Source organism: Echeneis naucrates, chromosome 16 (genome assembly GCF_900963305.1).
Source record: "Echeneis naucrates chromosome 16, fEcheNa1.1, whole genome shotgun sequence".
Lineage (NCBI taxonomy): Eukaryota > Metazoa > Chordata > Actinopteri > Carangiformes > Echeneidae > Echeneis > Echeneis naucrates.
The window spans coordinates 13,770,965-13,797,910 of record NC_042526.1 but is presented as its reverse complement, the minus strand read 5'-3'; the positions used below and the strand labels follow the sequence as shown (position 1 = coordinate 13,797,910).

The following is a 26,946-nucleotide window of genomic DNA, read 5'->3' as shown; positions in this document are numbered from 1 at the left end:
CACTCTGTTTACCTGACCTGTAGGTAAGGACTTAATCATCCAAGACACTGAGCTGTTTGGCCCGGTGTCGTGTCTAATCCAGCTTGAGCCAGAGACTTTGTGATCTTCCAGCTGTCGAGTCTGCCATGAAACCTAAGACAAAAACAACTGGCAAACATTGGTGGTGCTACATGAAGTCAGAGGGTGGAATTTCATTTACTTGGAATGTAAGGTCACTGCTGCATTAAAAGTCTGGAAGACGCATAGTCCCAAATATGACAGCTAACGCCTAGATGATTGTGCAGCGTTACTCCCTTCTTGAAATGTTCTGCCTTCAGCATCACTGAAATCACAGCAGTTCCTTTCCCCACATGCAATGGCTGATATAGTTTGGTGCCTGATTCAGAAATAAGACTCAGAAGCGCTGTGTAGATGCAAAGTCTAGATGTTTACTCGAAAGACGAGTAAGGCGGGGACGGCATTTGAGGAATTTCACAGAAGTGGTTGAGGCGTGATGGCTGAAGCGATAAGGTGTAATATTTTTTCCTTCTTTCTTTCTGTATTTTTCTTGTGTATACTTACTTGGCTATCCTCAGAGACTTGGTTCCAGGAAGTAGACTTTAGATTAAGCTGAAGATCTTTACACCTGTGTCTGCTCTCTGATCAGACAGGATGCAGTTTACTATGCCTTCTGAGGAAGAATACATTTTATATATAATTATAGATTATATATTTATATATATATAAATACTTTATTAAAATCACATGTTGCATGGATCAATGGCTTTGACTTTTTGTGAATAATGTTACGAATAATTTTATGGATTTTCAGAACCCCCTCTACTTTTCATTATTTCTTTATTTGCATAAATAGGCCAACATTAGAATATCCAAAAAAATAAACAATTTTTGAAAACACAAGGATACATTCATTAGATATATCTAAAATATTATAGAGTTAGCAATAAAGCGACAAAGATTGTACCAAAAAAATTGTGTTTATATAATAAATATATTTAACTTAAAATTAAAGCAGTAACATGATGTTATAAAGTTGAAATTATAAACAACAAAACAGACCACTCTTCACTTCATAATGTACATTATAAAAGTATTTCTCTGTACGTGTTAGATAAGCATTTAAAACTCTTCAATTATATTCTTCAGTATTATATATCAGTATAATACTTCAGTAGTCACGTACACATTGTATCAGTGCAAACAAAACTATTTACTTCAACAAACATCTCAAAACCGTTGTATGCCAATTAAAAGAAATATCTAATTAACATTTGTGGAAACTTTAAAGAGGACCTTCTCTCACATTGCTCTGTGGTAAACAATTTTATTGCTATTCATTGTCACAGTCCCTCCTACTGTTACCACAGCTGGAGGGACTCCGTCTTTCTTAGGTTCAAACCAAAGACCTGTACCCCACTCAGTGAAAAATTACAGTGCTTAAGGAACATTTTCAATTCAAGAGCCAACAACAAACCAACTCTCACTTATGAAGGTACATCCTTCTGCTGACCATTTGTGCTTCTTGCTCCTTGCTCCCTTCTGATCTTCTCCTGATTTAGCTCTTCTTTATAAGTTATTGACCACAGATTGTCCCTGTAGATTTGTAACTTCTCCAAATACATCCACTATGCCATCAGCTGATTTAGTTCTGCCCAGCAGTTAGTTAGCCCAAGCAGAGATAACGGGCCTTCTGAATGTTTACGTTTAACAACTAATTATTGCAACACTGCTACAACAAGTGCAAGTAGGATAGTTAATGTCTGCAACACAGCAGTTGAGGCATCATTTTTGTCTGTTTCCACAGATTTGTTAATTTTCTTTCCTTGATTTCTTGTGATCCTCTCATGGATGAGCTCATATTTTTTCAGCAGTTTTCTATGGCCTCTCTCTGTGGAAACACATTCATAGCTACCATAGTTCTCTTGTGTCATGGCAGGGATCAGGTGCAGACAGTTAGACTGCATTTGCAGACAGGGACTGCTCTGGCCTGTGTGCTCCCATGTGTAGACAGCATGGTAAGAGTCAATTGGGCAGGACAGATAGAAAGGGACACTAAGGGGGACTTTATGAACCGTCCTAATGATCTCTGGTGATGATGAAATTAAATCCCGTTTGGTCCGATAGATGTGTGTTCGTTCTACAAGAACAAAGAAATTGATAAAATGTTAATATCAACATAATTATGCGAGTTTTTAGCCAACGTGCAGTATAGATGATCAATAGTTACCGTCGACTGATGTCAAACATACAGTTGTTTCCCCACTCGTGACGTTCTGAATGCCCCCACTGTGAATAAAAACATTTTCCATCCATTGCCTTCTTTATGATGACATATTTAATACTGAAAAAAGGTTTGGCTTTCATTGTGGATTGGAGGATCTTGGTTTGAAAAGTGTTCACACTTACGGGACAGTGGGAGTGCATCCAGATTTAGTCCAGGCACAATATGGATCCCGAGCCAAAACACAGTCTTCACAGGACTTATTGTACACCTGACACCTCTGAAGATCCATGGTGGAGATTTTCTCTGAAAAACCCACCATTAACTTTTTCTGGAGATAGAAAGACAAACATCATTAATAATTGAAACCACGCTTTTTGTCTGCTTGAGTGCAGTGCAATAAGGCAACCGAAAGAGTAAAGTTGTCAGCAGCCAAATCAAAGCAGTGAGTTACATCTCTGCATCAGTGAATCAGAACGAGCAGGGAAAGCAGAAATATTAAAAATAGACGTCGATGAGAAAAACTCTGAAGTGAAAACAATGACACGCTTTTGAACTAAGACTATTGCTCTCTCCCATAAAAATTGTGCTCTTTATAATAATGCACAATTTCCCGTACTCCTGAGCTGTGATGAGTGTTTAATCACAGCCAAACTCACTTTCTACCATTATTGTTTCTGAGAAAAGAAGGATGGACTCCTGAAGAGGCTGGAGACGTAACATCTGACAAGGCTACTGGTCTTCTTTTTCAGCCCTGGCACCGCTGGTATCAACAGAAAACCCAAGCTGTGTCTGGAGGTGCCGCCTGAGTGTCTCAAGGCCTCTAAGATTTAGCACAGCAGCTGCAGTATCAGATATAGGCCTCACAGTCAGTCACTGACAAGGTGGACAGGAGGAATCTCCCTCACAGTTATGATACTGCATTACAAATGGATATGAAAACTTTACTTGTATGCTGAGCTACAATAGAAACTTAATGTGCGAGTGGGAAGTGAAGTTGATGAGTTCAGCAGAGGGTTAGAAGCATGTACAGCGGATGAACAATGCATATTCAGTACAGGCCAAAAGTGTGGACACACGTTCCTATTCATTTGAATGAGAAGGTGCGTCCACACTTTTGGCCGGTACTGTGTAAGATAGAGCTCCAAAAAATTTTTTCATCAAAGTGCAAAGCCATAAGTGGCAAAGGCGACTCACACAATGTATGACATTTACAATAGCATTTTTTACCTTTTTGGAGTCAAGCTTCATTGACAGTATGGTTGAGCTGTTGGACAGTTGTGTTTCAGAGATGATGAAAGGTTCAGAGCCCGCCTCTAAAACTTTGTGAATCTTCCCAGAATCTGGAACAACGTAAAAGCCACACATTTTAATCGCGTTATTTTGGGAGTCTTACCGCAGACTTTATTTTTAGCTCTTTATTGCCAGACATGATTGTAAAAAAAAAAATAAAAAAGCTCAATGGGCAAACAGTAAGAAATGTTTACCAGTCGCCAGAAGGAGGACGTTATACGTCTGCTGGTCCACTGCTTGAACTTTGTCCACAACTATTTTGGTGTAGTTGTTGCTGCTCACATAAAATGGAGCTTTGTAGTGCATAGAGTAAACCCAGTCAGTAATCTCTGGGTGATCCTTCACCACGCTGATGGTGGCTGGTGGCAGGTTCCTGCTCTGTTTTACACACTGAAAGATAAATGGACACAAAGTTGTTGCTTTTTGTTTTGTTTTATTTGGACAGTACATACTGGACAAAATGGGAACATTTATGAAATGTTTATAATCTGGTGTGAGCAGTTCTAATTTCCCCTGGCATACAAACTACAAGAATGCATCCAATTGTATAAAAACTAATTAAAGACAAATTCCTGCTGCTGTACGACAAGGTTGCTTTTCTTTACAAACCATAGCAACAGGTGTTCGTATGATGACATGGAATAATTTGGTAAGTAAATTGTTCATTGCGCGAAGGAAGTTCCATTTATTTGTTTAACATGCCTGTGGGTTGTTTTTTTTTAATTTATCTATACTGTAGTCCTTAGACACTTGAGACAGAGTGGACTTAGCCTAAATAACTAGGGGTAAAGCCTAAATAGCAGAATTGCTTACAGGAAGCAACCAATAACTGCAAATGAACACTTACCGTTCCTGGCCTTGGTTTGGGAATGTCTTCGTTGTAGCCTTTGAAAGTTGAACTCTCAAATTTTTTTTCAATCTCTCCGACAGAATATATGCAAACTGCTGTAGAATTCCTACAGAGTTTGAAAAAAAAAAAACAAAAACAAAAACAAACAGCTTTGGTTCGCAACACTTAGATTACCTTGGTAGTAATTACCAATGTTTTTTGTGCAAAAGGGAAAAATTGAATAACTCCTGACCAATGGGCTGGATTGGGTGGAGCAGCTAAATCATTCCCAGCCCATCAGTTTGGGAATATGACGGCAATAGTTGGCAAAATCCTCATACATACACTAATACAAAATTCCACCCCAGACAAAAGGGTCCCTGTCAGTTTTCAGCGGCTCGCCCATAGTGATTAAGTGGTTACATGGAAAAACAGTCTCTTTTTGTGTTTGTCATTTATGAGGAAACTTAATCCACAACATATTGTGTGGTTTAACCTTAAACATCAGTTTGTCTACAAAACATTTTAAAATGTGTAGCTATTCTGATTTGCCCATTAAGCATTTCACTTATTGTTCACAAATTTTACATTGAGGCATAGTTAGGAATAATAAAAGGAAGTTAAAGTGTCGAACCAGCTACTTGAGAAGAGGGCATATACTCTTGTGTTCTGCCAGTCCTCAGCGTGAAGAACATAAATATCCTGGAGGTGATTGAAATACAGCGACTCTTCTGGGAATCCACAGACGAGGCGCGCTTTGAGAAAAGATGTCCACGTGTGTTGAAAAAATCTTTTTGATCCGCCTTCATCTACCTGCAAAATAATAAAGAAACGAATATGAAGGACAAATCTGGATTCACAGAGACATCAAACAACAACTGAGGGAAAAAAAAAGGCAGGGGAAGGCTTACTCTTTGGTACACATACTGTACGGGGCATGAGACCACCATTGTAATATGATATTACCCTGATGGAATGGTTTAATTATGTACACTTGTCAAAATGTGGGAGTGTACACACAAAAGCTTTCCCACTACATTTCTTTCACCATCTGTCTTTTTTTTTTTCCACAAGCAAAACATTTATTTCCACCAAGGTTACAAGGTTATCACACATCATACTGATTATCTCAATATGAGCATATCCGTAAGGCATATTATACTGAAAAGAGTCAACAACTCTTGACCTGAACCATTGTTCCTAAATGAAACAAAGTTTGACCTCAATGACAAAGAACCCCGTTCTCAAAGATGGAAGCATTTCTACTCCCTTCTTTAGGAGAGTATCAGTAAAGATTTATGACCTCAATCACTTGAACTAGATGCATGTATTAGGTTGATTACTGAAGCCGAGATAATAAAGGTTTGGAGAGCTTAGGCGTTAACACAAATGACAGCATTACTGATGTAAGCCAAATGCATTCCAGTGTCCAGCCTACCTTACAAACTCTGGCAACCCTTGATATCCAGGGGTCAGCCTCTGGGCTGTGGTCAGAGTTCTTTTCACGGAAAAAGAAGTAAATTTTATCATTGTCAGGGTCTTCCTTTCTCTTCACCCAGGATGCAGAAATGAATGTGGGCTCTGTTGAAGGAGGAGGAGGGTACAGTCATCAAACTCAGCTATTCATAGCACATACAACGATAGAAAAAAACATGAGATTAGCATGCTGCACTGAGGAGTTGGCAGAGCAACATGAGATAAGGGTTTCACAACAACGCCCAGGAATAAGGTGCATCACTTCATGCAAGATCAGAAATATATATTATTTCTTATTCTCCCTGCTAAAGGGAGCTATTTGTTACATTGCCGTACTGCAGTGAATGAATCATCATTAATCAGATATTTCAGTGATTTACTCGCCTGAGACCCAATTGTGATACATCCAGACGTTTGTTCTGCGACCAGCTTTCCTTCTAAATTGTAATGAACTTCTGTCACTGTTCAACGGTGCTGCTGCATATAGGTCGTCCTCTGAGAATCACATAGACATCACAGTGAAATGCAGCAGAAAGGTTGAATAATTGAGTGTATTTCTGTGAAAATGCACTGGCTTCACAACTCTGCTCTTACTCATCACTATTATTACATAAGTATGCAACTCTAAGTCACAATTTTAAGCAGCCTAGAGTTACGCAAGAAGCTGCACTATACTGCAGTGTACATACCTACTAAAAGTGACAGCGCGCTCTGGGTATAAACAAAAGGAGAGATGCCAGTTCCCTCGTAACTCTCCAAAATGTCATTAGACTGATTGTTCACTGATGAAACCTGTGGAAGCACAGACAGTCAACAGTATTTCAGGATGGTTAGTTCACAGAAAACGGTGACAGAACATCACTGAAACACCAGTAACCCAACACCCTACCTGAATTATAAAAGATGGTTGTGAATAATGTTTAATGAGGACTAAACAGATGAGCTGTCTCCTGCTCTTTCCTGTATTAAAACTGCAATGTGGTTGCACAGATGGCATTAAAGGACCAGTGTGTTTTAGGAGGATCTATTGGCAGAGATTGGGTATAATATTCATGATTTGGTTTTCATTTTTAATTCTGAAACAAATATATATAGTGTGTTACTGTAACCTTAGCATGACTCCTTTAACTCCTTAACCCCAGAACAGATTAACAAGCTGACTTTGGCTCTAGAGAGGGCAGTGTGCTGCTTCCGTGGTTAGCACTTCACAGCAAGGACTTTCTGTATCCGATTCCTAACAGTGTTCTCAGCATAGTTTGCATGTTGTGTGTGTGTGTGTTGGGGCGAGGTGGCCATTTCTTCCTGATACTCCAGCTTCCTCTCTCAGACCAAACACAGGCATGGTTAGGTTTTGGTGAAGTTGTCCATGGTGTGCACCATCATGGCCCAGTGTTAGCTGGGATTAGGTATTTTTACATTCCATAAATATACATTTTTCTTACTCAGTATTAGTTAATAAGGCTCATTGGTTCTTTAAGTTTAACACACAGACAAACACTCACAATTTTCCAGCACTGTGGTTTTTGCCCATTTGTTCCACAGACAAACAGGCTGTCCTGAAACTTCTCAATGATAGTGATGACATTTTCACAGGGACCCTACAACACAGAGGCTGTTAATGCCAAGTCAGTACAAAGAGCTGATTCTATAATTTGTGTATTTTAAATACATTATTTTAGCAGAGCAATTTCTAATAAATTACTCCTCTGTAGTTACCAACCTGTTGGCACTGCTGTTGTCCTGTCGTGTTCAGAGTAAATTTCTGCAGGAAAAAAATATGCATGAACCAATATAGATAGATATATGATACAGTCCTCATTAGTTGCTTAATAAGAAAGACTGTTGACATTTTAAGCTGTGCCATAAATGTCATTCTTTTGGTGATCAAGATTGGAAATGGGTTGAGGAAAGTTAAAAAAAAAAAAAAAAAAGAAAGAAAAAAAAAATAATCTGGCACCCGTCAAAGACTTCCCTTCTCAGGTTTACTTTCATACAGGCCAAAAAGCATTTCAGTATAATGTCTTATAGCTTCAGTTGCTCCTGCTTCAAACTAAACATCAGCGGAATTAAAAATATATTTGTCAAAGTGTACCCACCATTTGCTTTAGTTCAATGCACAACAATCAATAGTCCATTGGAAATTCATTCTTGAGTGGATAAATGAAAACTAATTGCTGATGGAGATATCCTAACTTTCCGGTATATCATCTGGCAGCAGGTTCTGCTTATGATGTGTTGTTTACTTGTATTTTTATCAGCAGCCTGAAAACAAACATGGTTTTGAAAGGGAAGACCTATCGGCTGGAACTGACAGACGATGTGAACAATGGGTCTGTGATAGCCATCTGTTACAGTGGAGTCAGATGGCCTACCACATAGAAACCAAGCTGAGAGTACATCAATAAAACATGAACATAAAACAGCACGTTAAAAAGACTATGCGCAAGTGGGTGAACTGCAGGTAATAAAATGAATGAATGAAATAAAAGCAGTAAAGCATTGGCTCACCCACCTCAATGACATGATAGTCACTCGTGTTGAGTTTTATCACAAAATCTGTCCCCCCAATATACATCTCCTCAGAGTCCTCATTATAGAAGAAGATGGTGTGATTCTGATAGACTTGGTATGCAAATCCACCGCTAACTGTATCTGAGGGAGAGACATGAACAGCCACATTGTTCTACTTCAGACTTTGGATGGATGATGCCTTAACAGTGTCAAAGCCAGCGTTGTGCTGGAACATCAAAAAATCTGCTGTCAGCTTCACACCCTTACAAAGTGGGATGACAAAGTAAGAATATGAACACAAAGGTCTCACTGAAAAGATCTGGAAAATAGAAGTTAAAAATTGAAAAATATCCGAGCGCTTAAAAAAGTTGGATCTGGGAACTGTGACAGACAGACAGACAGGAGAGGCAGAGAAGGAGTTTGAGTTTAACACCTCAACAAGTCAAGTACGCGGAAGACAACCATGTTTTTTTTTATGTCTCAGATTATTTATCTGGACTGAGTTTTGTTTTCTCCTCCAGCTCAATGATAAACTCTAACCAGCTGAATAAATTCCTCAGTTTGGGAGGGATCAGCTTAGAGCCTTAAAGCTTTTTTCCCCATAAAGGGAAGAAAATTAAACTATGTTTGATTAAATGTTAGTGATACAATTTTCCTTCACAAATAACAGTAAAATTACAACTGAATTAGTTACAATATAATCTTCGTGTCTGACATGTGCTGTATGTGATGTGTGTGTCTTCAGATTGGCTGTTTTTCCACCACTCCTGCTGTGATCTGCTAATTTATTTCACAGAGTGACGATGATCACCTGTCTCAATGTCACCTATATATATATATATATATATATATATATATATAGGTGACATTGAGGTGAGAGAGAGAGAGAGAGAGAGAGAGAGAAAATGTCCGGACAGTCTGTTTCAAATCATTATTTTTGTGGATAGCTGTATATAAAAAGGGAATTATGTTTTTGGTCGGTCAGTTAGACCGAAATGAGAGATCGACCTTACCTTTTCTGAGCAGTCTCGGTGCATCTTTAGATCCAAGAATCGGCGAGTTGAAACCGACACTGAGGACGAGCTGAAAATCCGCAGTCAGCCAAACGTAGATGATAATAAACCGTTTCATTTTGCGTCCTCTGTGGAGAGCCGCTGCTGTGCGTGTGAACGTTTGGACTGTAGTGACGCGGATTACAGCAGCCCTCGTCCGGACTCCACCTCCACCTCTGTGACGGGTCACAGATTTAAAAAAAGACAAGAGGAAAAGGGAGAAACAGACGCTCAGCCCAGACAAATGAGGTCTGACTGCTGTCTGACTCACAAGCAAAAGATCTGAATTAGATATATGCGTTTACTTGTCCCGTTGTATTAGCACCCATCTTTCCACTTCATTTGGCCAAACAGAAATGAGCATTGTTATTTAAAAGCGGGGGAAAAACTAAATCACCGCTTTGTTACTCCTTTTTTTCCCCAGTGCATTTTGAGATGACTGCAGGTGTGATGTAAATTTGATCAGTCAGCCTGCCCCGCCCGACCACCTGTCCTTTTCCTGCAGACACGCTGCTGCCATCTAACGGAAGGTGTTTCACATCCTAGGATCCTCTGTAGCAGATGGTTTGGCCTCCACAGAGCTCTGGCTCCAATGTCTGAGTGGATGGGACAGTTCAGTTCAGTTGAAATATACAGCCTGACCTCAAGGACTGGTATTGTTTTGGATTTAGCACCCAATGTAATGTTCACACATAGGTGTGTGCAGTGGTCCCATAACACATTCATTTGGATACAGGGGAAGTTTTGTGTGTGTTTCAGTGCACCCTGCATTGGAAGATACACTTCAAACCTTGGCAGCGTTGCATTGTGTTAATGTCTGACTTTTTTTTTTTTAATTAAAACTGAATTGTTAATCTCTCCTGCTGAATCCCCTAAACGTCAATAAATGTAGTTCCGGATCTGAGGCTATATTTCCAAACAAACATTTCCCTTTTCCACTTTATTTAGCCAACCATTTTTTCCCAAAAAGTAAATATAAACGCAAGCACCAGAATGGAAAGACACCAGCTTCCTATTCCTCTGGTTTGTCCTTCAACATTTTTAAACTTCTTTCCCCCAGAGACACATGCAGATGACTGATGCAGGTACAATGAAGCGCAGATCTGTGTTAATGTCTTTTTTCTTGCTAATGCAAAATTGTTCATCTCTTCTGCTCAATGCATTAAGCCTCAATAAAGTCTGCAAACATGTCAAGTGTGAGTGATAATAATTGTTTAGATCCAATCAGATTAATGTAGATCTTGGGAGATGTCAACACCTCTCAGACATAGATTAGATGAAAAGTCTCTGTAGTCAACTCTGCTTTACGGTTTACATATTTGATTCTAAACTATTTGACCTTTCTCTGTAACAGATCATCAGTGATCAGTTAAGTGGGACCAGGCAGGAGAATAAATTTTAAGCCTGTTGAGGATCTTCAGGACCCTCATCTGTTTTCTGAGGCGGAAACAGAGAGCCACGCCTCCGGTCGCAGCATCCACCAATCAGATGAGAGGAAGCGGTGTCGTCTTCCTGTTCAGGTTTTCCTTCACTTGCAGCTAATCAGCTGACCGACAGCAATGGTAAATACATCTAATAATTGTATTATTCAACATTAATCAGCTTACTGAGCAGTCCGTTTATTTAGAGGATGTTTGTAGAGTGCTTTATAAAATGCTTCCGCCATCATTTAGCTCGTTGCTATCAGTATTTAACCTGGTTTTCAGACGCGACTAGCAGGCTAAGCTCGGAGCTTGTACCGATGGATGGCTGCTGTATCATCAATGTTCCTCCGCGCTATTTGTGGGGATGCTGCTCATAAAACGCTGACATGATCCTTTTGTATGTTGTAGAGGTTCCGCTTCTGTGGGGATCTGGATTGCCCAGATTGGGTGCTCGCCGAAATTAGCACATTGGCGAAACTTGTGAGTGGTTGCAGAGGTCCTTAAACCTGGTCAGTCAATAATCGATCACCTCATGGAGTTGTAATTTTCCTGTTAACCTTGTCTGCTGCCTTTGATTTCTGACAGTCAAGTGTCAAGATGAAACTCCTGTGTGCCCAAGTGCTGAAGGATTTGCTTGGAGAAGGGATTGATGTAAGAGTGTGACATGGCACCTTACACTTTAAAAATACACATTTCACCCACACTGAATAAAACCGCTTCTCTCTTCGTGTTTTCAGTATGATAAAGTTGCAAAGCTCACTGCAGATGCAAAGTTTGGTAAGTCTGCCATCTATAGGTGCCATCCATATCTCTTAAATCTTGACTGTATCTGCAAAGGTATTTTAAAATGTTAATGCTTGACATTTGACCCTTTATCCAGCCTTTCCCTTCTTTGTGATTTATTTATTTTTTTTAATTGCAACTTCCTTATGTTATTTTATATTTTTCTTAACCCTCCTCTTACTTTTTGGATGAATTCGGCCCAGTTACATGTTTAATGTCTCCAAATATATGATGGACATTGTTTTATATATATATATATATCATATGTCATATTCATAAAACATACATGTCCTGTACGCATTTTGTATGCATTGATTTTGTACGGGGTCAGTTTGACCCCAGGATATTAGTCAAATTAGGGTCAAAAGCTGTATAAAACATATATTAAATAAAACTTTGAATATTTTTTGTAATCTTATTTTGGATGACATTGAGGCTACTATATGGAATGCTAAAAATAAAAATCCCTCTGTTACAGGGCCAGAACCAGTGACAGGTCACATGACATCTGGGTGGTGTGGGGGGGGGGGGGGGTGTAATTCCCAATGAGAACATTGTGGGGACATTGTTAATTAACACATCGTAGGGGAAGAGCAATCACATGAAAGCTTTGACAGGCCCCTTTTAAACCATTCAGAAACGCCTCAACAAAGAAACTTGGTTAAAAAATGTAAATTATCAGAATATTCTGGAGTATTAAATTGCTGTGGTCAAATTGGCCCCAAGGATAAAAGATGTTCATAAATTTGAAGGTAACAGGAGGGTTATTAGACTAAAGTTACTGTTTTACTTATCCATTGCAGAGATACACAATGTCTGGTTCTCTGCTTGCTGCTTTTTATATACAACATGCATCACTCTATTTTCCAGAGAGCGGTGATGTAAAAGCTAGTGTGGCAGTGCTTGGCTTCATCTTGTCCAGTGCAGCGAAGCATGATGTGGACAGTGAATCTTTGTCCAGTGAGCTGCAGCAGCTTGGTCTGCCAAAAGGTCAGTCTGCTGAGACTCTCTATTTTTGGTATCAAAATGCTAATTCTGTTGCCTGATCTACGGTTACAAATGCAGACTGCTTGCTCTGCTATTTTCTCTTTAAAAAATGTCTGATTTCACAGAGCAAGGATATTATATGACACCATAACAGTGGTGTAAAATAAACATGTGACCAATTTCTTCTTGTTGTAACATCTCACAGCTATGTTTGCATTAAACTATTTAGTTGCTCAGCACTGTCAGACTCCAAGAGATGCTGAATAGATTTTTTTTTGGTCATGATTTGCAACGTTTACTATGAAACTACCCAGAAGTCCAAGCATGTGAAATACAAATTGACGATAGTTGGTAGGTCACAAACAATGGCCCCAATACCAGAAATATTCATATTTCAAAATGTGGCCTTCTGTGTCATTGTTTTAGTGTTCTCTAAAATTGCCTATTGTGTAACCTGGGTGGATGTGAAGCCAGCGCGCGAAGCAAGAACAATGCAGAATTGTGTTGTGGTGCTTTTATATTATCAAACACTTGCTGTTGACTGCTTGAGATTATAATCTTTTTTTTTTTTTAGATACACGTCCATTGTATTTGATGGACATTAATGTTGTTTCATTGAGTCTTAGTGCAGCTGGCATAGCACTTAAATGATTGTGCTTGAAATGGATCTTGACAAGAAATTACTCATACCCTCCTTTTAGAACACACAACAGCACTCTGCAAATCATACGAAGACAAGCACTCCGCACTGCAGGACAAACTCAAGGAGACGAGTCTGAGATGTAAGTATTCTGACTGCCTTGCCTTTTTCAAAGAGGAAGGGAATACTGCTGATGATGGTGAGACTGTTCACTGAAGCAGTCACTTTTTCTGCTCTGTAATGAATTTCAGTAGGACGATTGGAGGCAGTGTCCTGGCGCGTCGATTACACCTTGAGCTCTAGTGAACTGCGAGAGGTGAATGAACCTGTGATTCAGCTTAAACTGCAGGCACAAGGAGCAGAGTCAGGCAGCACAGAGACAACAGTCGTCTCCGTCTCTGCTGATAAGTTCAGAGTCCTGCTTACGGGTCAGTTCTGCATTCTGTCAAATCGCGTTACCTTTTCTTTGAAAATGAATTTTATTCACCTTCGGTATGTTGAGGTAAATAACCCCTTTCCTTGTTTCTGCAGAGCTCAAGCAAGCCCAGGCGATGATGAATGCACTATAATGAAGTCTGATGATGCACTACAATGATGCTGATGAAATGCCAGAAGTGCCATAATTACATCTTGTACAGCTTAATTTCTTTTTATGAATGTAGTAATCTGTAATATTAAGGCTCATACCTTATTTGGATTTACTGATATTGAGTTGTATTTTTCTGCCACAATATTAATAATTCATGGAAACATTACCAGCCTGGATGATTTGTCACTCAAGCAAAAGCACTGAATGCACCATTTTTTGTAAAATATAGGAAATTACTCAACATAATTAGATTTGAATGATGATTTGATTATATATTTTTTTTTTACTTTTCTTATGCCCATACTTATAACGTACAATAATGAAATGTAAAAGTGACCATATTATTTCTGGCTTCCGCGAGGCCTACATTTCCCACGATGCATCGGGCTTTAGAGTATCCTAATTTGACGTCGTGCAGCTGGGAAGAGCACTTAAAAAAAACTTATCAGAAAAGAAAAACATCCACTTCACATCGGAAATAAACGCGGAAGGCTCCATCAGCACATAACGAGCCAACGACGAGCGCGAAGATCTCGCGACATTTTACACCGACTGAACGGTGAGCGTGATGTCACACAAGTTGTTTGGTAACAAGCACGCTGTGAAAGCTGTTCAGCGTGAACAACACAACACAACACAACACAACACTGCTCCGTGTCGGTTAAGCTATTGCACCTTCGCTTTGGTGAATTAGCAAGTTTATCAGCAACGAGGTCTCTTTCCTGGTTTGGGTAAGTTGTTCGATCCCCCAACAGTGAACACACCAGATTTTACCTGAGAGGTGCACAACCGGTTTTTTTTTTTCTCTTTTGCACAAACATGTTTTGGTTAATGCGGTTATCTATCAGCAGTGTTCGTCCCATTTGCACCCCGTGTTCACATGTCATTGTTAAGGTTGTTCCTCAAGTTTCCAGAAGCGTTAATAAGTGGTGCTAAAACTGGGAAAACGGCATTTGAACAGCTTTGTGAACATGCTTGGAATCCAAATGCTGTTCTATGCAAAAAGAGGCCTCTTACAGTGTCAAACCCTGGCCAACAATGGTTTGCAAGGAGGCAGTACAAAGTTTCAGTTGTACCAATAACACAAGACGGCAATCAATGAAATTGCAGCCAGAGGAGTGGACTGTGGACTGCCTTTGGTTTGTCTCAGGGGTAGGATATTCATAATGATCCACTATGTGCTTTGGAGCTCTTAACACAGAACTTATATTGAATGGTGGTTCCAGACTTTTGCAACTTAATGTGTATACTGGCCAACAATAAATGCGGTGACGTTTTTGCTCCTACTTTAATATGTTGGCATTAAAAATAAGAAACTAGTTCTGTTCACACAAGAAGCTTCAAGGGTTTAAAAAGTGAGGCAGCACTCCTTCTAGGCCAAGATCAACTATCCACCGAGATGTGTTGATATATCAAGATACTGATTACACACCGTTATTGTTGCCATGACAAGCTTTGGTCAAGCTCTAAAAAGTTTTATTTGAATAAAGATATCTAACGAGCATTTTGGGGGGCGGGGCAGTCAGTATCAATATGCTGTAAACACTCTTTTCCCATATATAATGTGAAATCTGATGTTCTCAACTTTTCGTTTAATTTTCTGCAGTTGTTGCACAGCTTTTCCCACAAAATGCCTGAGGGACCAGAGCTTCACTTGGCCAGCCTTTATGTTAACAAAATGTGCAAGGGAGTGGTGTTTACCGGACCAGTCAGAAAATCTGAAGTCAGCAAGAACCCCGATGTGCCCTTCACCAGCGAGGCCTATTTCATCACAGCTGTTTCCAGAGGGAAGGAAGTGAAGCTCACACTGACACCCATTAAGACAGATGAACCTAAAGTGAGAGTGAAGGCTGGACAAACAGAGAAGCCTATGGATGTTGTCTTTCGCTTTGGGATGTCTGGCTACTTCCGCTTGACCAAAGAAGATGAACTGCCCAAACACGCTCATTTACGCTTTTACACCAAAGAGACACCCTGCAAAGTGCTCAGCTTTGTGGATGCACGCAGGTTTGGCAGCTGGGAACCAAATGGGACATGGCAGCCTGCCAGAGGACCCTGCATCATGTTTGAGTACAAAAGCTTCAGGTTTGACATGTTAATAATGTCACTAGTGTCCTCTGATCATTGAAAATATCACTGTCACACTGAACAATGAACAATTTTGCAGGGAGAATGTGGTGTCACACCTGTCTGATAGTGCCTTTGATAGGCCCATCTGTGAAGTGCTGCTCAATCAGAAATACTTCAATGGGATCGGGAACTATCTGAGGGCTGAAATTCTTTTCAGGTGATAAACATGAACATCGCCACACCTAAGTAAACGATATGTTATATATTTGTGTTGTAGATACTGACTTTATTAAGTGCACTAGTATCAGATATGAGGATCTATCTAAATGATGGACTATCCAAATGCCAATAGCAGAAGAATTGGTATCAGATCAATACCCAAAATTATGCTTATTTTGAAGGGATAGAAGAATCAATCTGCTGTACTGTATGAGTACTCAACTAGTTTGCAGCTGTATCGACTTGCCCGATGGAACAAGTGGCATGCTCTTGTCCTTCAGATAAGAAATGAATGCTTCCTGTCACTTTCATATCTTCCATTACCTGTGGGAAGCCAGACTGATTCAGACACACAGAGCCTTATTGTTTTACAAAATGAATGGGCCTTTCAGTAAAGTATCTTTCTGTTCAAGGTTAAAGATCCCACCTTTCGTGTCTGCTAGGACTGTACTCAAAGGCCTTGAGTCAGAAGATCCAAGTGAATGTGCCAAGCCTGTGAAAAACGAGATTGCTGACACAAAGGTAAAAAAAAAAAAAACAACCCACAAGACAACCACATTTTTACATTACCAGATGCCTAAACTGCACTCGCTTTGTGTTTTCTAACACTGCCTCTCTGTATTCTTTACTGTAGATGCCAGTCTGCAGTAAAAAGGAAAAGGTGAAAGCCGAGGTGGGTGACTTGCTCAGACTGTGTCATACAGTGCCCCTGGAAGTGGTCAACTTAGGTAAATAAACATGTCGGTCTCATCCAGTCTAACTCTAAAATTCTGTTGCCATTGTTTTAGAATGAAAAGCTTCACTTTCAATGAGAAACAATACCAGTTCATTTTCTGGTTGCTCCTTTTTGTGACGACCTGCAGGTGGAAAGGGTTATGATCCAGAGAAGAGTGACTACTCTGTATTTGAGGCGTGGCTCCAGTGTTATTATGTAGATGGCATGAAATCTATGCGGGACCACAATGGCAGAACAATATGGTTCGAGGTAAGTTAAAGGAAAAACCTGTTATTTGAATCTCTGGCAAAAGGGTTTATATATCAATGATACTAATTTCATTTAATTTCAGGGAGATCCAGGCGCACTGGCACCAAAAAGTATGTAATACTTTAATAAAAAAAAAAAAAAAAGAACATTTCGGCTAAAATGTCTCCAAGAATAGTCTGGACTTCCATCTTCTCTTTTTTTTCCCACTGCAGATTCAAAGTCACCCAAGGCAAAAAAGAGAGCAAAGAAAGAAGATGACCATGATTACACGGAAAAGAAAAAGGTAATAATAAATTAAGTGTTGTTGCTATTATTATTCTCTGCCTGGCATGCAGAGAGGTAGTTTTTAAACAAGTCTGATTTCTTTAGTTGGTCCGAAATGCCTCCAAAGACTCAACAAAGAGAGCAGTCAAACAGGAAGCTTCGGCCAAAACCCGCAAAAAACAAAAGGATGTACATGGGAAGAGAGCCAGATCCAAGAAAAGGCACACTGATAAAAGCCAAGAAGTAAACACACCTTCTCATCTTGAGAAAGGGACAACTGCTCGTAGGAGGCGCAGCAGTGTGGAGCCAGCTGGAGGTGTGCCCTAAATAACCTCATCACAGTAATAACAGGACAGAAGTGTTTTTGGAAACTTTACTCTAATGTATTGTTTCTCATTACAGGATCACAGCGGCGGAGCAGCCGACTCACCAGGCAAAACAACCAATGAAAACAACACAAAACAGTATCACTTTATGGAATGGTTTTAATGATTTTATACTATTATTTCTTAATAATAAAAATAGTTTTACAAAAGAAATGTAAGTCTTTAATTTGAAGCAGAGTCTTCTTTTCTTTTTTTTGGCAACTGTGTGTTCTTCAAAAAGATGTGCTGCATTTAATGTCAACACAACGAGAGTAAACAGATCAGCTCAAGATGATTAAGGTCATAGTTTAACTTGACTTGATCTTCAGGACCAGCATCTATATTGGACAGACTACCCTACTGCCTACATTCTTGATTTGCAGTTCATTTAATTTTCTGTGACTTGGTAATCACATGATTAGAAGAAGTGACACAATTTGAAAGGGACTAAAGCTCAGAGTTATTCCCCCCGATGAGACGGATACTGGCTGGGTGTGGTCCTGTCTCTCCAAGAGGTCACAACTGAAATGAAAGGGGAAATGTTTTTGTTTGTTTTTTTTTAAACACCAAACAATGCAGCATAAAATACAATGCTGCAAGAGTAGCTGTTGAAAACAGAAGTAAAAAATACTCACTGCCAGGCCTCTTTCAGTGGAAGAGTGGTGCTGAGAGTTGCAGTCACGCTGCTCCCATGTGACTCATACAGTCGTACTACAAGTGCACCTGAGTGGTCTTCAGCCTTGTTGTGCATAATGGTGTAATAAGAGAAAACAACATTAAATGGGTTGAGTAAATTACAGTAAGTCAAGCCAGGTCATGATGAGTCTGCACAGGATACCCGCTTAATCGTTTCTAGGATGATGGCCTCAGTGCTGACAGAAAAGGCACTCCAGGTCACAGTGTCAGGTGTGCACTGGATTAACCTCAGCGGGAAATTGAGATTGTACGAATACCGGATTACAGAGGCATCTTGGAAGGATCCTGTAAAACAGTGAAATTTATCACGTCACGTGTGTCACAAAGTCACTATAAATATAGATATGATTGCAAAAATGAAAGGAAGGGCTGTTGATACCTGTGTGTGGCATGACGGCATAAGTAAAATGGTGAGTTCCCATGTCAGCGTTTGCATGGGGAGCCTTAGGAGCTCTCAGCCTGAAACAAACAAACCAACAACTGCTGTTAGGTTCAAGGGTTATTTCAAATTTCTGATATCTAATTGTTCTATTTGTAGCTGTTAAATAACGGGGGAAAACCTCACAAAGACAGCGTCATTGTGTTCTTGTGGACTGAATAGCCATATTTGCAGTCATTCAGCAGCGCGACTCCGAAATTGTGTTCTGACAAGTCGGCCCATTTGTGACCCCAAACCTGAGGCAGACACCATTATGAAACATAACACAGATGACGCAAAGCTCTTCAACAGCATTACCTTTATTCACAGCATCATTACACTATAATTCACACAAGATGCTGCTGTCAAAATCTATATTCAATAAAATTAAACTTTACTTGACCCTACAGTGACATACCTCAAATCTGGCCCAGTCCCAGGACGTGTTCCTGTGCGTGGGTCTCTGTAGATGGCCAAACTGGATCTCATATGTTGCATTGGGGCTGTGCACTCGCACTGGGAATTCCACCTTCAGAAACTTGTGAGACTCTTTCCATTTCACCTAAAAGTGGAGGATGCAAGATTGTTGTGTTTTGTGTCAAGTGAGGAACTCCAGACATCATTAATGTTGTGAATTACCTCTGTCTCGAATTTGATGTAAGGACACATAGCGTCCATGATGATATCCTGTGTGATAACACTTTTATCACTTATCCTGAGTGTGAAGCTGACACTCCCTCGTAGTCCACCTGAAGATACCACATGGACAGGCTGCACCACCTCCAACACCGGCTTCCTATAAGATTCAGTTCTCATATCTAGAATACCTGCACATACTCAGATGTAGTTCAAGGAGACACGAGACAGATGTAAGAATAATGGCTGACACCTTGTTTGAAGATGGTAGTCCATTACATCCCAAGCATCCCAGTACAAAGGGACATCAGTAAACATGACAAACTGGTTCCCGTGGCAGCTGTCAGAGATGGCTTCTCTGAAATTAACACACGAGATAGGTGTTACTCACATTCTAGTAGATAGATATGTTCAAATGTGGCTTTACAGTACCTGTTTGAAGTGATTAAATACAGCGACGCCAAAGTGCCGTCTTTGTTGATGACTGTCTGTAAAATCCCATTCCCCATGAGGACAGAGCCATCAGCCTGTAATGTTGCATAGCACCTCAGTTCATCACATTAAATTACAGCATAGTGTCATTAAATACCCCATACCTTAAATAGTCTGTACCTGAACAGTGACAGACACTGGAGTCATTGGCTCTGTGTCTTTGACCACCGATAAACCAACACTGGGGGCTCTGACCAGAGCTGAAGCAACATAGATCAGACAATATCAGATTCAGAGTTCTATTTTGGGAGGCAACAATGTAATCATTATAATCATACCACATACCAAGATCAGGTTTACCAGCGCCATCTTGAACCTGGATGACTTCATGACGTTCCCATGGCAGGGAGTTGAACACACCGGCACTGGTTCCTTTTGACCCCAAGGCTCCACACGCAACATGTAGAAGTGCAGTACCGTCGCTACGAATATCTAGGGCACATTGTAATGTAGTTTTAATTTAGGAATACCATGAATATATAGATATATATACACATGGCTGTAATTTAAAGGACAGCTGTTGTGATGAAACCTGTACCTTTATAATATCTGAGTGCATCCTTCTCAACCATCTCTATACAGCTGCCGGGAATGACATCATGAAACTGGTTTAGAAGCAGCAGCCTGGAGGAAAAAACAGAAAAACAAAACAAAAAGAAAATCAATTTAACTATTTTAAAACAAGAACAATGGAGCCCCTTATTTATTCAGCTGTGCACATCACATCACTTTAATGGGTGTGTTTGAACCTCCAGAGCTCCTGCAGTTTTTCCACAGGATACTGAAATGTCCTGTCCCGAGACAGGGCCAAGCTGCTGGCTACCTCAACGTCATGAAGGAGGATCTCACACTGTCGATTCCCTTTTTTAATCTGGGAGCATCAAAGTAAAGAAAAAGCACAAACCTTTTCAGTTGTTTCAAAGGTAGCTTTAGTTAGAAACATTTTTACCTTTTCATGGAGCATTACATTTGTTGCCCTCATTTATTCACTTCCTGTACACACTGGCATGGAATATGACCAATTTTTTTACCCCTAATTTCATTTCTATTTTGGGTGTTTCCTTACTGAGCTGTGCCTATGTGAAGTACAGAGCTCCAAATATTATTTCAGAAAATATTTTATTTTTACAGTAGGTCTATTCTACCTGAGCCAGCGTAGTGTAGGTGCCATTGTGCAGCTCCAGAAAGAGCTCTCCGGTCCAGGTGCACAGTAGAGATGAGTCCACCTGAAGCTGCGAGAAGAGCTTGTCTGGACTGGACATCTGGACTCTGGGAGACCCAAGATGGAAGTGAGCAATGACTTCTGGCTACATTTTTATCGTTCATTTGTCATTCATTTCAACTGAAACATTGCAGGATGAATAAGTATTGTAACAACATCACAATGACATCAGTAGACATTTCTCATATCCTTTACTATTCACAGTGTTTGGAGTGGTCTCCTGCCTACGTGTGGCACACCCTTTTACTTCATTCAAATCCCACAGCATAGTAAAATTAAAAATAAAACTACTGACTGATTTCCTTGTTTGGTTACACTTATTCACAATGAGTAGAGCTCAGCTTGGGTTGAGTAACTGTGGCCAACAAGTGACCAGAACATACTTTGGAAGGCCGTCTGTATTAGTAAGCCGGTTTAGCCTGTCTAGCATCAGCTGTGTGGGTCCGCCTCCGCCATCTCCAAACCCAAACAGCAAAGCACTGTGGTTTGCCCTGCCTTTGTCCTTGTTATTCTTCATAGTTCTCAGAAGCTGTGAGCAAGGAAAACCCCAGACGGGTGGAAGCGTGGTGAGGATTTTAAATATTTTCTGCTGGCATATTTTTTCACATAATGCTGTACAAGAAAACAAAACTCACATCTTCAATCTTGCCTTTCATTTCATATGAATTTCCTGGAGGGAAGTGCGTTACAACTTTGGATCCATCCAGACCTTCCCAGAAAAAGGTGTTGTGCTTTGAAAAAGGAATCAAAACTGAAATTTAAAACCCTTTTTGTTTTTAATGCTTGTTTGTGCTAGCTACTTACAGGAAAGGTGTTGACCAGATTCCAGCTGAGCTTCTGTGTCAAAAAGTTCGAAATGCCACAACCCTGCATTATCTGTGGAAGCTGGGCTGAATAGCCGAATGTATCTGGAAGCCAGAACTAGCCAAAATAAAGAAAATATCCTTTTGTTAGGTACTCAATTATTAAAAGCAGCAACAAGAATGGCGATATAGAGGCATTTCATGAACCCCCACCTCTTTGCAATACATCCCGAACTCTTGGTTAAAGAAGCGCTGGCCCTCCAGGAACTGTCTGACCATGGACTCACCTGAGGGCAGATTACCATCCTGACAAGCATAGTGTTATAAAAAGGGCTGAATGACAGCAGGTCACAAACAGAGCTAATTTCATGCTATAAATGTGACATGTGATTTATGCATTTTTGAGATCACTTTTACCATTTCCACCCACGTTCCTCCCACTGGAATGAACTGGCCTTTCTTCACGTAATTCTGAATCTGGGAGAAGAGTCCTGGGTACCAGTTCTTTACCCAGTGGAACTGCTGGGCCTACAGAAGAAGCAAAATGGTCTTAGCTGAAGAGGACGTCTCACATTTGAACATTCTTTATGGCTCCTTTGAAACTTGAATTATGCGGCATTACCTGAGAGCAAGTAAACACAAACTCCGGGTTCTTCTCCATCAAACGGATCACTGTCACCCAGCTCCGACCACATTTGCGAATGGTCTCTTCATAGGGCCACAGCCAGGCTAAGGATAAAGAGTAGCAACATGAACTAAGTAAAAGCATTTCTTTTTTCAAGAAGTCATACATTTTTCACTGCTACAATAAATAGTGTGGGTATAATGTAGAATGTTTGATATTTAAGATACCGATGTGACACTTCTTTAAAAACATGTCTCATTTAACAAAAGATCCTATTGCCGACATCTTAAGTACTTTGTAAAAGCTGATTCTGATTTCAATCATTAAATACAATGTAAACCTGGAGCACTGGATTAGTCAGTACTACAACAGTACGGTGACTGATACCCACTGAGTTCTATGTTATGATAGAAATAGACGTCTAGACCTGAGTCAATGTGACAGTGGCCCATTGCATGGACAGTGTGCTGGCTCTCCCCGTTCCGCTGGCTGAAGAAGTTTTTAGCCAGACTGCGTGTTTTGGAGAAAGTGCTGGGATCGCTGGGGTCACAGAGGTTGACCATCTCATTGACGGTGAAGAGTGCCTGGAAGCCCCGCTGCTCACCTTCTCCTAGTTCCTGTGGAGGGAAAAAAAATATGTTTGCCTTGACTGAACTTCAGCTCACTGAAAATAATACATCATCATGCTTTGTTTGTGGATCAGTACCTTCACAATGTCAATAAGCAACTCAAAATCAGTCAGCAGCTCCCTTACAGCACGGTTAAATACTACCAACTCAGCTCTCTGCAGAGAAAACTTCCTGTTTGGGTCTGGAGGTGCAATCATGGACCCTTGACCTGCTCCAAAAAGTCCATTACAGACCATCTCTATATAAAGGGTGACACTGAAAAAAAAAAGAAAAACTTGGTGAGATGTCTGACCACTGAATAAACCAACACTGGGCTGTTTTGCTTAAGATACCTGTGAGGCTCCTCATCCTTCAGACAGTCAGATAGGATGTAACTTGTCTTTTCACCATCTTTAGTCAGGCCCTGCAGGTCCATGCAGAAAGTCACACACAGCAGTTAAATCTACGCACAGGCTTAGGATAGATATGTGACATTTCAATCTAGTCGGACATAAATTTAGCTGCTGTAATGTTACCTGAACTGGCTGTCCGTCTCTCCATACCATTGACTCCCCATCACTTTCCCACAAAAGATGAACTTCTTTGCCCCGCCAGGACTCTGGGATTTTCAGTGTCACCTTAAACCAGCAGGTCCACCACCTGAAACAAACATCAAACACGGTTCGGGTGCGAAGATTTTAGGCAGCAAAAGATACAACAGTGATAAAATACAACAATATAACTTACGTTGGTCCAAAGGTATCACCAACTTTATGAGGGGCAAAGATCTGCTCGGAAGCTTCAGTGAATGTGATCCGTTTGGGGGACAAGAAGGAGCCCAGTGACTCCAAAGGGAAAGAGTCTCCATAGAGTCTGCAGAGAATAATCAGTGATGATCAATAGTCACACAGCCACAACCCTTTATATCCGAATAACACAATGTCAATTTCCCTAAAACACAACAAAACAAAATTAAAACCTCACTCTACCTCTAATGTTGGGGGGTTAGGGAACCTTTCACTCACACTCACACACACTCACACTCACACACTCACACACTCACACACACACACACACACACACACACACAAACACACAAACACAAACTATGAAGCATGTGAGCAACCGTGAGCAGGAAAGCTGTGAGTGTTGACGACACTGTTTCGCATTTTGCACTGGTTGCTGCAGTTTAATCTTGCATTTCCTCCTATTTTTGTGTCCAGCTGGTGATGCTCTATGAAAACGCAGTGAGCAGCTGAGCTCACAGCCGGAATTTAGGCGAACACACAAGTCTGTGTGGAGGAGACCTTACCGTCCTCTCAGGTTACAGTCAGTGAAGTAAATGTCAGACACAAACTTCTCCGCCCTCTCCAACAGAGTGCGCCTGTTCTTCAGCACAGGCTGGTGAAACATGCCGAAGGCGACACGGATACACCTGAAGGGCTGCAAAACCAGCGAGAGCCCCCGAAGAACAAAGGCCCTAAACGCAACACGTCAGACAAGACCCGGAAGTGAAACACTCTGTTAAAAAAAAAAAAGGCCGCTAGATGGAGCCATCGTGCTGCATGTTCTTTGAAAAACAAACACAACAAAAGAAAGGCACTCATAAATCAGCTTTTCATACAAGGAAAGGTCAAAGAGGTCAGGTGAACAGTGCAAAGCCACTGTTGGCCATAACAGAGAGAACTGTTGAGATCTGCTTAAGCAAGAAACCTTTATTTATTTTGCTGGTGGGAATATTTATTTCAGATCATAAAAGGTCACTGACATCATAACTTACTGCTAAAAACAAACCCACTGCACTTTTCAAGTCATCTAGAGTTAAACAACCCAATGGACAAAATGGAACAGAATGAAATTGTATGTAAAAAAAAAACCCCACACAAACATAAATATTCATTTCATAGACACAGCAGTTAATTAATTATTCACAGTTACACACAAAGTAACAACTGAAAAACAGAATGGCACAAGTAAAATTGACAAAACTGTCAAACAGGCAAAAGGGTTTAGTAGATACCTTTAGTAGCCTAAGATTGATGCAACACCATAGAAGTTTTATTGTCAAGAAACTTTCCCCCTGTCCTTTTATTTACTCTTCTAAAATGTTTGGGGCGATGCAATAAGAATGCAAGTACATTGAACAAGTACTCTGGAGTCAAGATACACGTACAGATAGGATGATGGCATGGCGATCTCTTTGGAATCTTGTGGTTAATTTTACTGGCTATATTCTAACTCAGGAGTGCTCGGAAGCTAGTCTCATGAATGGACCGAGAGACCGAGAGGGGTTAGGGGTCAGCCCACATGCGGTCTGAAAATACAAAAGGCTTTTTTTTCTCTCAGCATTATTCCCAGGGAAAGAGCTATGTGTTTCTGTGTTTGAATGGAGCAGAGTGGCCTTTTATTATAAAATCCATAGAGCAGCTCTAAGTAGAGGTTTGGTAGAAATGTGGTATAGCCCATCCCTCTCAGGCCACCCTACCATCAGGGATGTCGACTTTTATCCCCCTATTGTTTGGACTGTGGTTGGGCTTTCCACCATGCCAGGAGAGCCCAAGCCAAGCCATGATCTGACTTGACCTGAGATTCTCACAAGTTCAGCTCTGGCCTGACTGTGTTTGCCTGGAAGTGTCCTGGAGCTGTTCATAAAAAACTCACCACATCATGTCAGATAAATAAGAGGGGATTAGAGGGGAGAGATGTTCCTCTTGGTCTAAGGAAGTAGTTATACAGCATAAAACAATTTTTCACTGTCCAGCACGAAGGCCGATCATGTTCTTTCTGCCACAACACAGCAAAGGAAGTCCAGACTGTGGCTTGAGAAAAAGGGCTTTCCAAAACCCCAGAGCTGCATGTAAACTCCATCAAGTGAATTATGCAAACCTTGCGTGCCTCCACAAAATGTCCACAATGGCCATGAGACAATTTCACAATAACAAAATGAGCCGTGCAAAAGGACAGACAGTTACTGAGTTCGAGGTTCTGTGGGACGAGCTATACTCTTGAGCTGAAGTTATCTCTCTCTCCAATGTTGTATCCAACACCTTTACCTTTGTCCTGTTTGGCAGCAGATCTACAAAAGAAAAGATTCACAAGATTTATAAAATGAAACGGAATCTTTAAATATCTGCAATTTGCAGTCTTAAAAGAATGTCAGCTGTAAGTTACGTAATGGCCGTTTCCTATCCCTCGCTAAGAATTGTGTCAAACATTTTTTATAATACCAGAGAAGCTGGGCGTCACATTGCTACCAGCTGAGCTGACAGGGCATCACATATTTCCATCAGTCTGGTTTTGGGGCCAGATTTTGGGACTTCCGATAATATTACACAGAAACGCCTATTTTCTGATGACTAATATCAAAGTGTTAAGAATGAAAATATGTTTGTTCACGTATAAGTCATTTGGTCTCATGCATGTTGTACACACTGAAACAAGATTCTGCGTTTGTTGTCATTGTCTTTCTCAACATCACGTAGCGAAGGTCAGAGGAGTTATTGGAAAAGGAGGGACATTGGCTTAATTGTTGTTGTAGAGGGTGGAAAAAAGGAAGAAATGCTGACACAAGAGTCTTTCTATGCTGCCGTTGTCCCGGGGGAACACATTCTGCAGATGTTCCTCATGCTTTGTCAACACAGCCGGATCTACTTTATTACCAGGCTACAGTATTATAAAAACCCAAAGTATATGTTTGAGCTAATACAAAAATTTTTATGGGCATTAAAAGTGGCAATT

General features: G+C 40.5%; 4 protein-coding genes across 5 annotated transcripts; 2 read left to right on the top strand and 2 right to left on the bottom strand.

The window, feature by feature from the left end:
* Window positions 1-820: 820 nt before the first annotated feature.
* On the bottom strand, window positions 821-9,709 carry sema7a (semaphorin 7A (JohnMiltonHagen blood group)). Its single transcript, XM_029523852.1, has 14 exons — window positions 9,344-9,709; window positions 8,332-8,471; window positions 7,540-7,581; window positions 7,322-7,417; window positions 6,509-6,611; window positions 6,204-6,314; window positions 5,782-5,924; window positions 4,978-5,156; window positions 4,362-4,470; window positions 3,709-3,904; window positions 3,452-3,564; window positions 2,407-2,552; window positions 2,228-2,286; window positions 821-2,137 (listed from the first exon to the last, which is right to left on the bottom strand). The coding sequence occupies exons 1-14, from the start codon at window positions 9,459-9,461 to the stop codon at window positions 1,716-1,718; spliced, it is 1,977 nt and encodes a 658-aa protein (XP_029379712.1). The 5' UTR covers window positions 9,462-9,709; the 3' UTR covers window positions 821-1,715.
* A 1,188-nt stretch (window positions 9,710-10,897) lies between these two features.
* Window positions 10,898-13,971, top strand: commd4 (COMM domain containing 4). The gene is made up of 8 exons (XM_029523386.1): window positions 10,898-10,944; window positions 11,215-11,286; window positions 11,392-11,457; window positions 11,544-11,583; window positions 12,460-12,579; window positions 13,278-13,358; window positions 13,468-13,644; window positions 13,748-13,971. Exons 1-8 carry the CDS (start codon window positions 10,942-10,944, stop codon window positions 13,783-13,785), a joined length of 597 nt encoding a protein of 198 aa, XP_029379246.1. The 5' UTR covers window positions 10,898-10,941; the 3' UTR covers window positions 13,786-13,971.
* Window positions 13,972-14,398: 427 nt separating this feature from the next.
* On the top strand, window positions 14,399-17,882 carry neil1 (nei-like DNA glycosylase 1). 2 transcript variants are annotated; one of them, XM_029522241.1, is made up of 10 exons: window positions 14,399-14,536; window positions 15,412-15,890; window positions 15,973-16,092; window positions 16,538-16,616; window positions 16,729-16,822; window positions 16,958-17,079; window positions 17,162-17,189; window positions 17,292-17,362; window positions 17,449-17,659; window positions 17,746-17,882. In XM_029522241.1, the coding sequence occupies exons 2-10, from the start codon at window positions 15,436-15,438 to the stop codon at window positions 17,790-17,792; spliced, it is 1,227 nt and encodes a 408-aa protein (XP_029378101.1). In that variant the 5' UTR covers window positions 14,399-14,536; window positions 15,412-15,435; the 3' UTR covers window positions 17,793-17,882. The 2 variants fall into 2 exon arrangements, with proteins under 2 accessions (XP_029378101.1, XP_029378100.1); XM_029522240.1 differs by having other exon boundaries at window positions 16,508-16,616.
* man2c1 (mannosidase, alpha, class 2C, member 1) lies at window positions 17,716-24,702 on the bottom strand. Its single transcript, XM_029522236.1, has 26 exons — window positions 24,521-24,702; window positions 23,956-24,081; window positions 23,745-23,868; window positions 23,562-23,632; window positions 23,307-23,484; window positions 23,028-23,217; window positions 22,598-22,704; window positions 22,393-22,503; window positions 22,189-22,281; window positions 21,977-22,093; window positions 21,808-21,903; window positions 21,556-21,701; window positions 21,096-21,219; window positions 20,700-20,821; window positions 20,489-20,574; window positions 20,236-20,382; window positions 20,071-20,150; window positions 19,891-19,985; window positions 19,712-19,816; window positions 19,462-19,618; window positions 19,241-19,384; window positions 18,970-19,079; window positions 18,784-18,863; window positions 18,547-18,689; window positions 18,344-18,447; window positions 17,716-18,230 (listed from the first exon to the last, which is right to left on the bottom strand). The coding sequence occupies exons 1-26, from the start codon at window positions 24,619-24,621 to the stop codon at window positions 18,119-18,121; spliced, it is 3,069 nt and encodes a 1,022-aa protein (XP_029378096.1). The 5' UTR covers window positions 24,622-24,702; the 3' UTR covers window positions 17,716-18,118.
* Window positions 24,703-26,946: the final 2,244 nt, after the last annotated feature.

Excerpts from the sequence above, each read along its gene's own strand:
- neil1 (XM_029522240.1), top strand. The coding sequence starts at position 15,436 with ATGCCTGAGGGACCAGAGCTTCACTTGGCCAGCCTTTATGTTAACAAA. Across the intron at positions 15,891-15,972 it reads TTTGAGTACAAAAGCTTCAG|GGAGAATGTGGTGTCACACC; the intron begins GTTTGACATGTT and ends ACAATTTTGCAG. Across the intron at positions 17,190-17,291 it reads AGGCGCACTGGCACCAAAAA|ATTCAAAGTCACCCAAGGCA; the intron begins GTATGTAATACT and ends TTCCCACTGCAG.
- man2c1 (XM_029522236.1), bottom strand. The coding sequence starts at position 24,621 with ATGTTTCACCAGCCTGTGCTGAAGAACAGGCGCACTCTGTTGGAGAGG. Across the intron at positions 24,082-24,520 it reads GACTGTAACCTGAGAGGACG|ACTCTATGGAGACTCTTTCC; the intron begins GTAAGGTCTCCT and ends TATTCTCTGCAG. Across the intron at positions 22,705-23,027 it reads CCACTGTCACATTGACTCAG|CCTGGCTGTGGCCCTATGAA; the intron begins GTCTAGACGTCT and ends CTTTATCCTTAG.
- commd4 (XM_029523386.1), top strand. Across the intron at positions 13,359-13,467 it reads CAAGGAGACGAGTCTGAGAT|TAGGACGATTGGAGGCAGTG; the intron begins GTAAGTATTCTG and ends AATGAATTTCAG. Across the intron at positions 13,645-13,747 it reads GTTCAGAGTCCTGCTTACGG|AGCTCAAGCAAGCCCAGGCG; the intron begins GTCAGTTCTGCA and ends TTGTTTCTGCAG.
- sema7a (XM_029523852.1), bottom strand. The coding sequence starts at position 9,461 with ATGAAACGGTTTATTATCATCTACGTTTGGCTGACTGCGGATTTTCAG. Across the intron at positions 3,905-4,361 it reads CCAAACCAAGGCCAGGAACG|TGTGTAAAACAGAGCAGGAA; the intron begins GTAAGTGTTCAT and ends TTTATCTTTCAG. Across the intron at positions 2,553-3,451 it reads TGAAGCTTGACTCCAAAAAG|AAAAAGTTAATGGTGGGTTT; the intron begins GTAAAAAATGCT and ends TTCTATCTCCAG.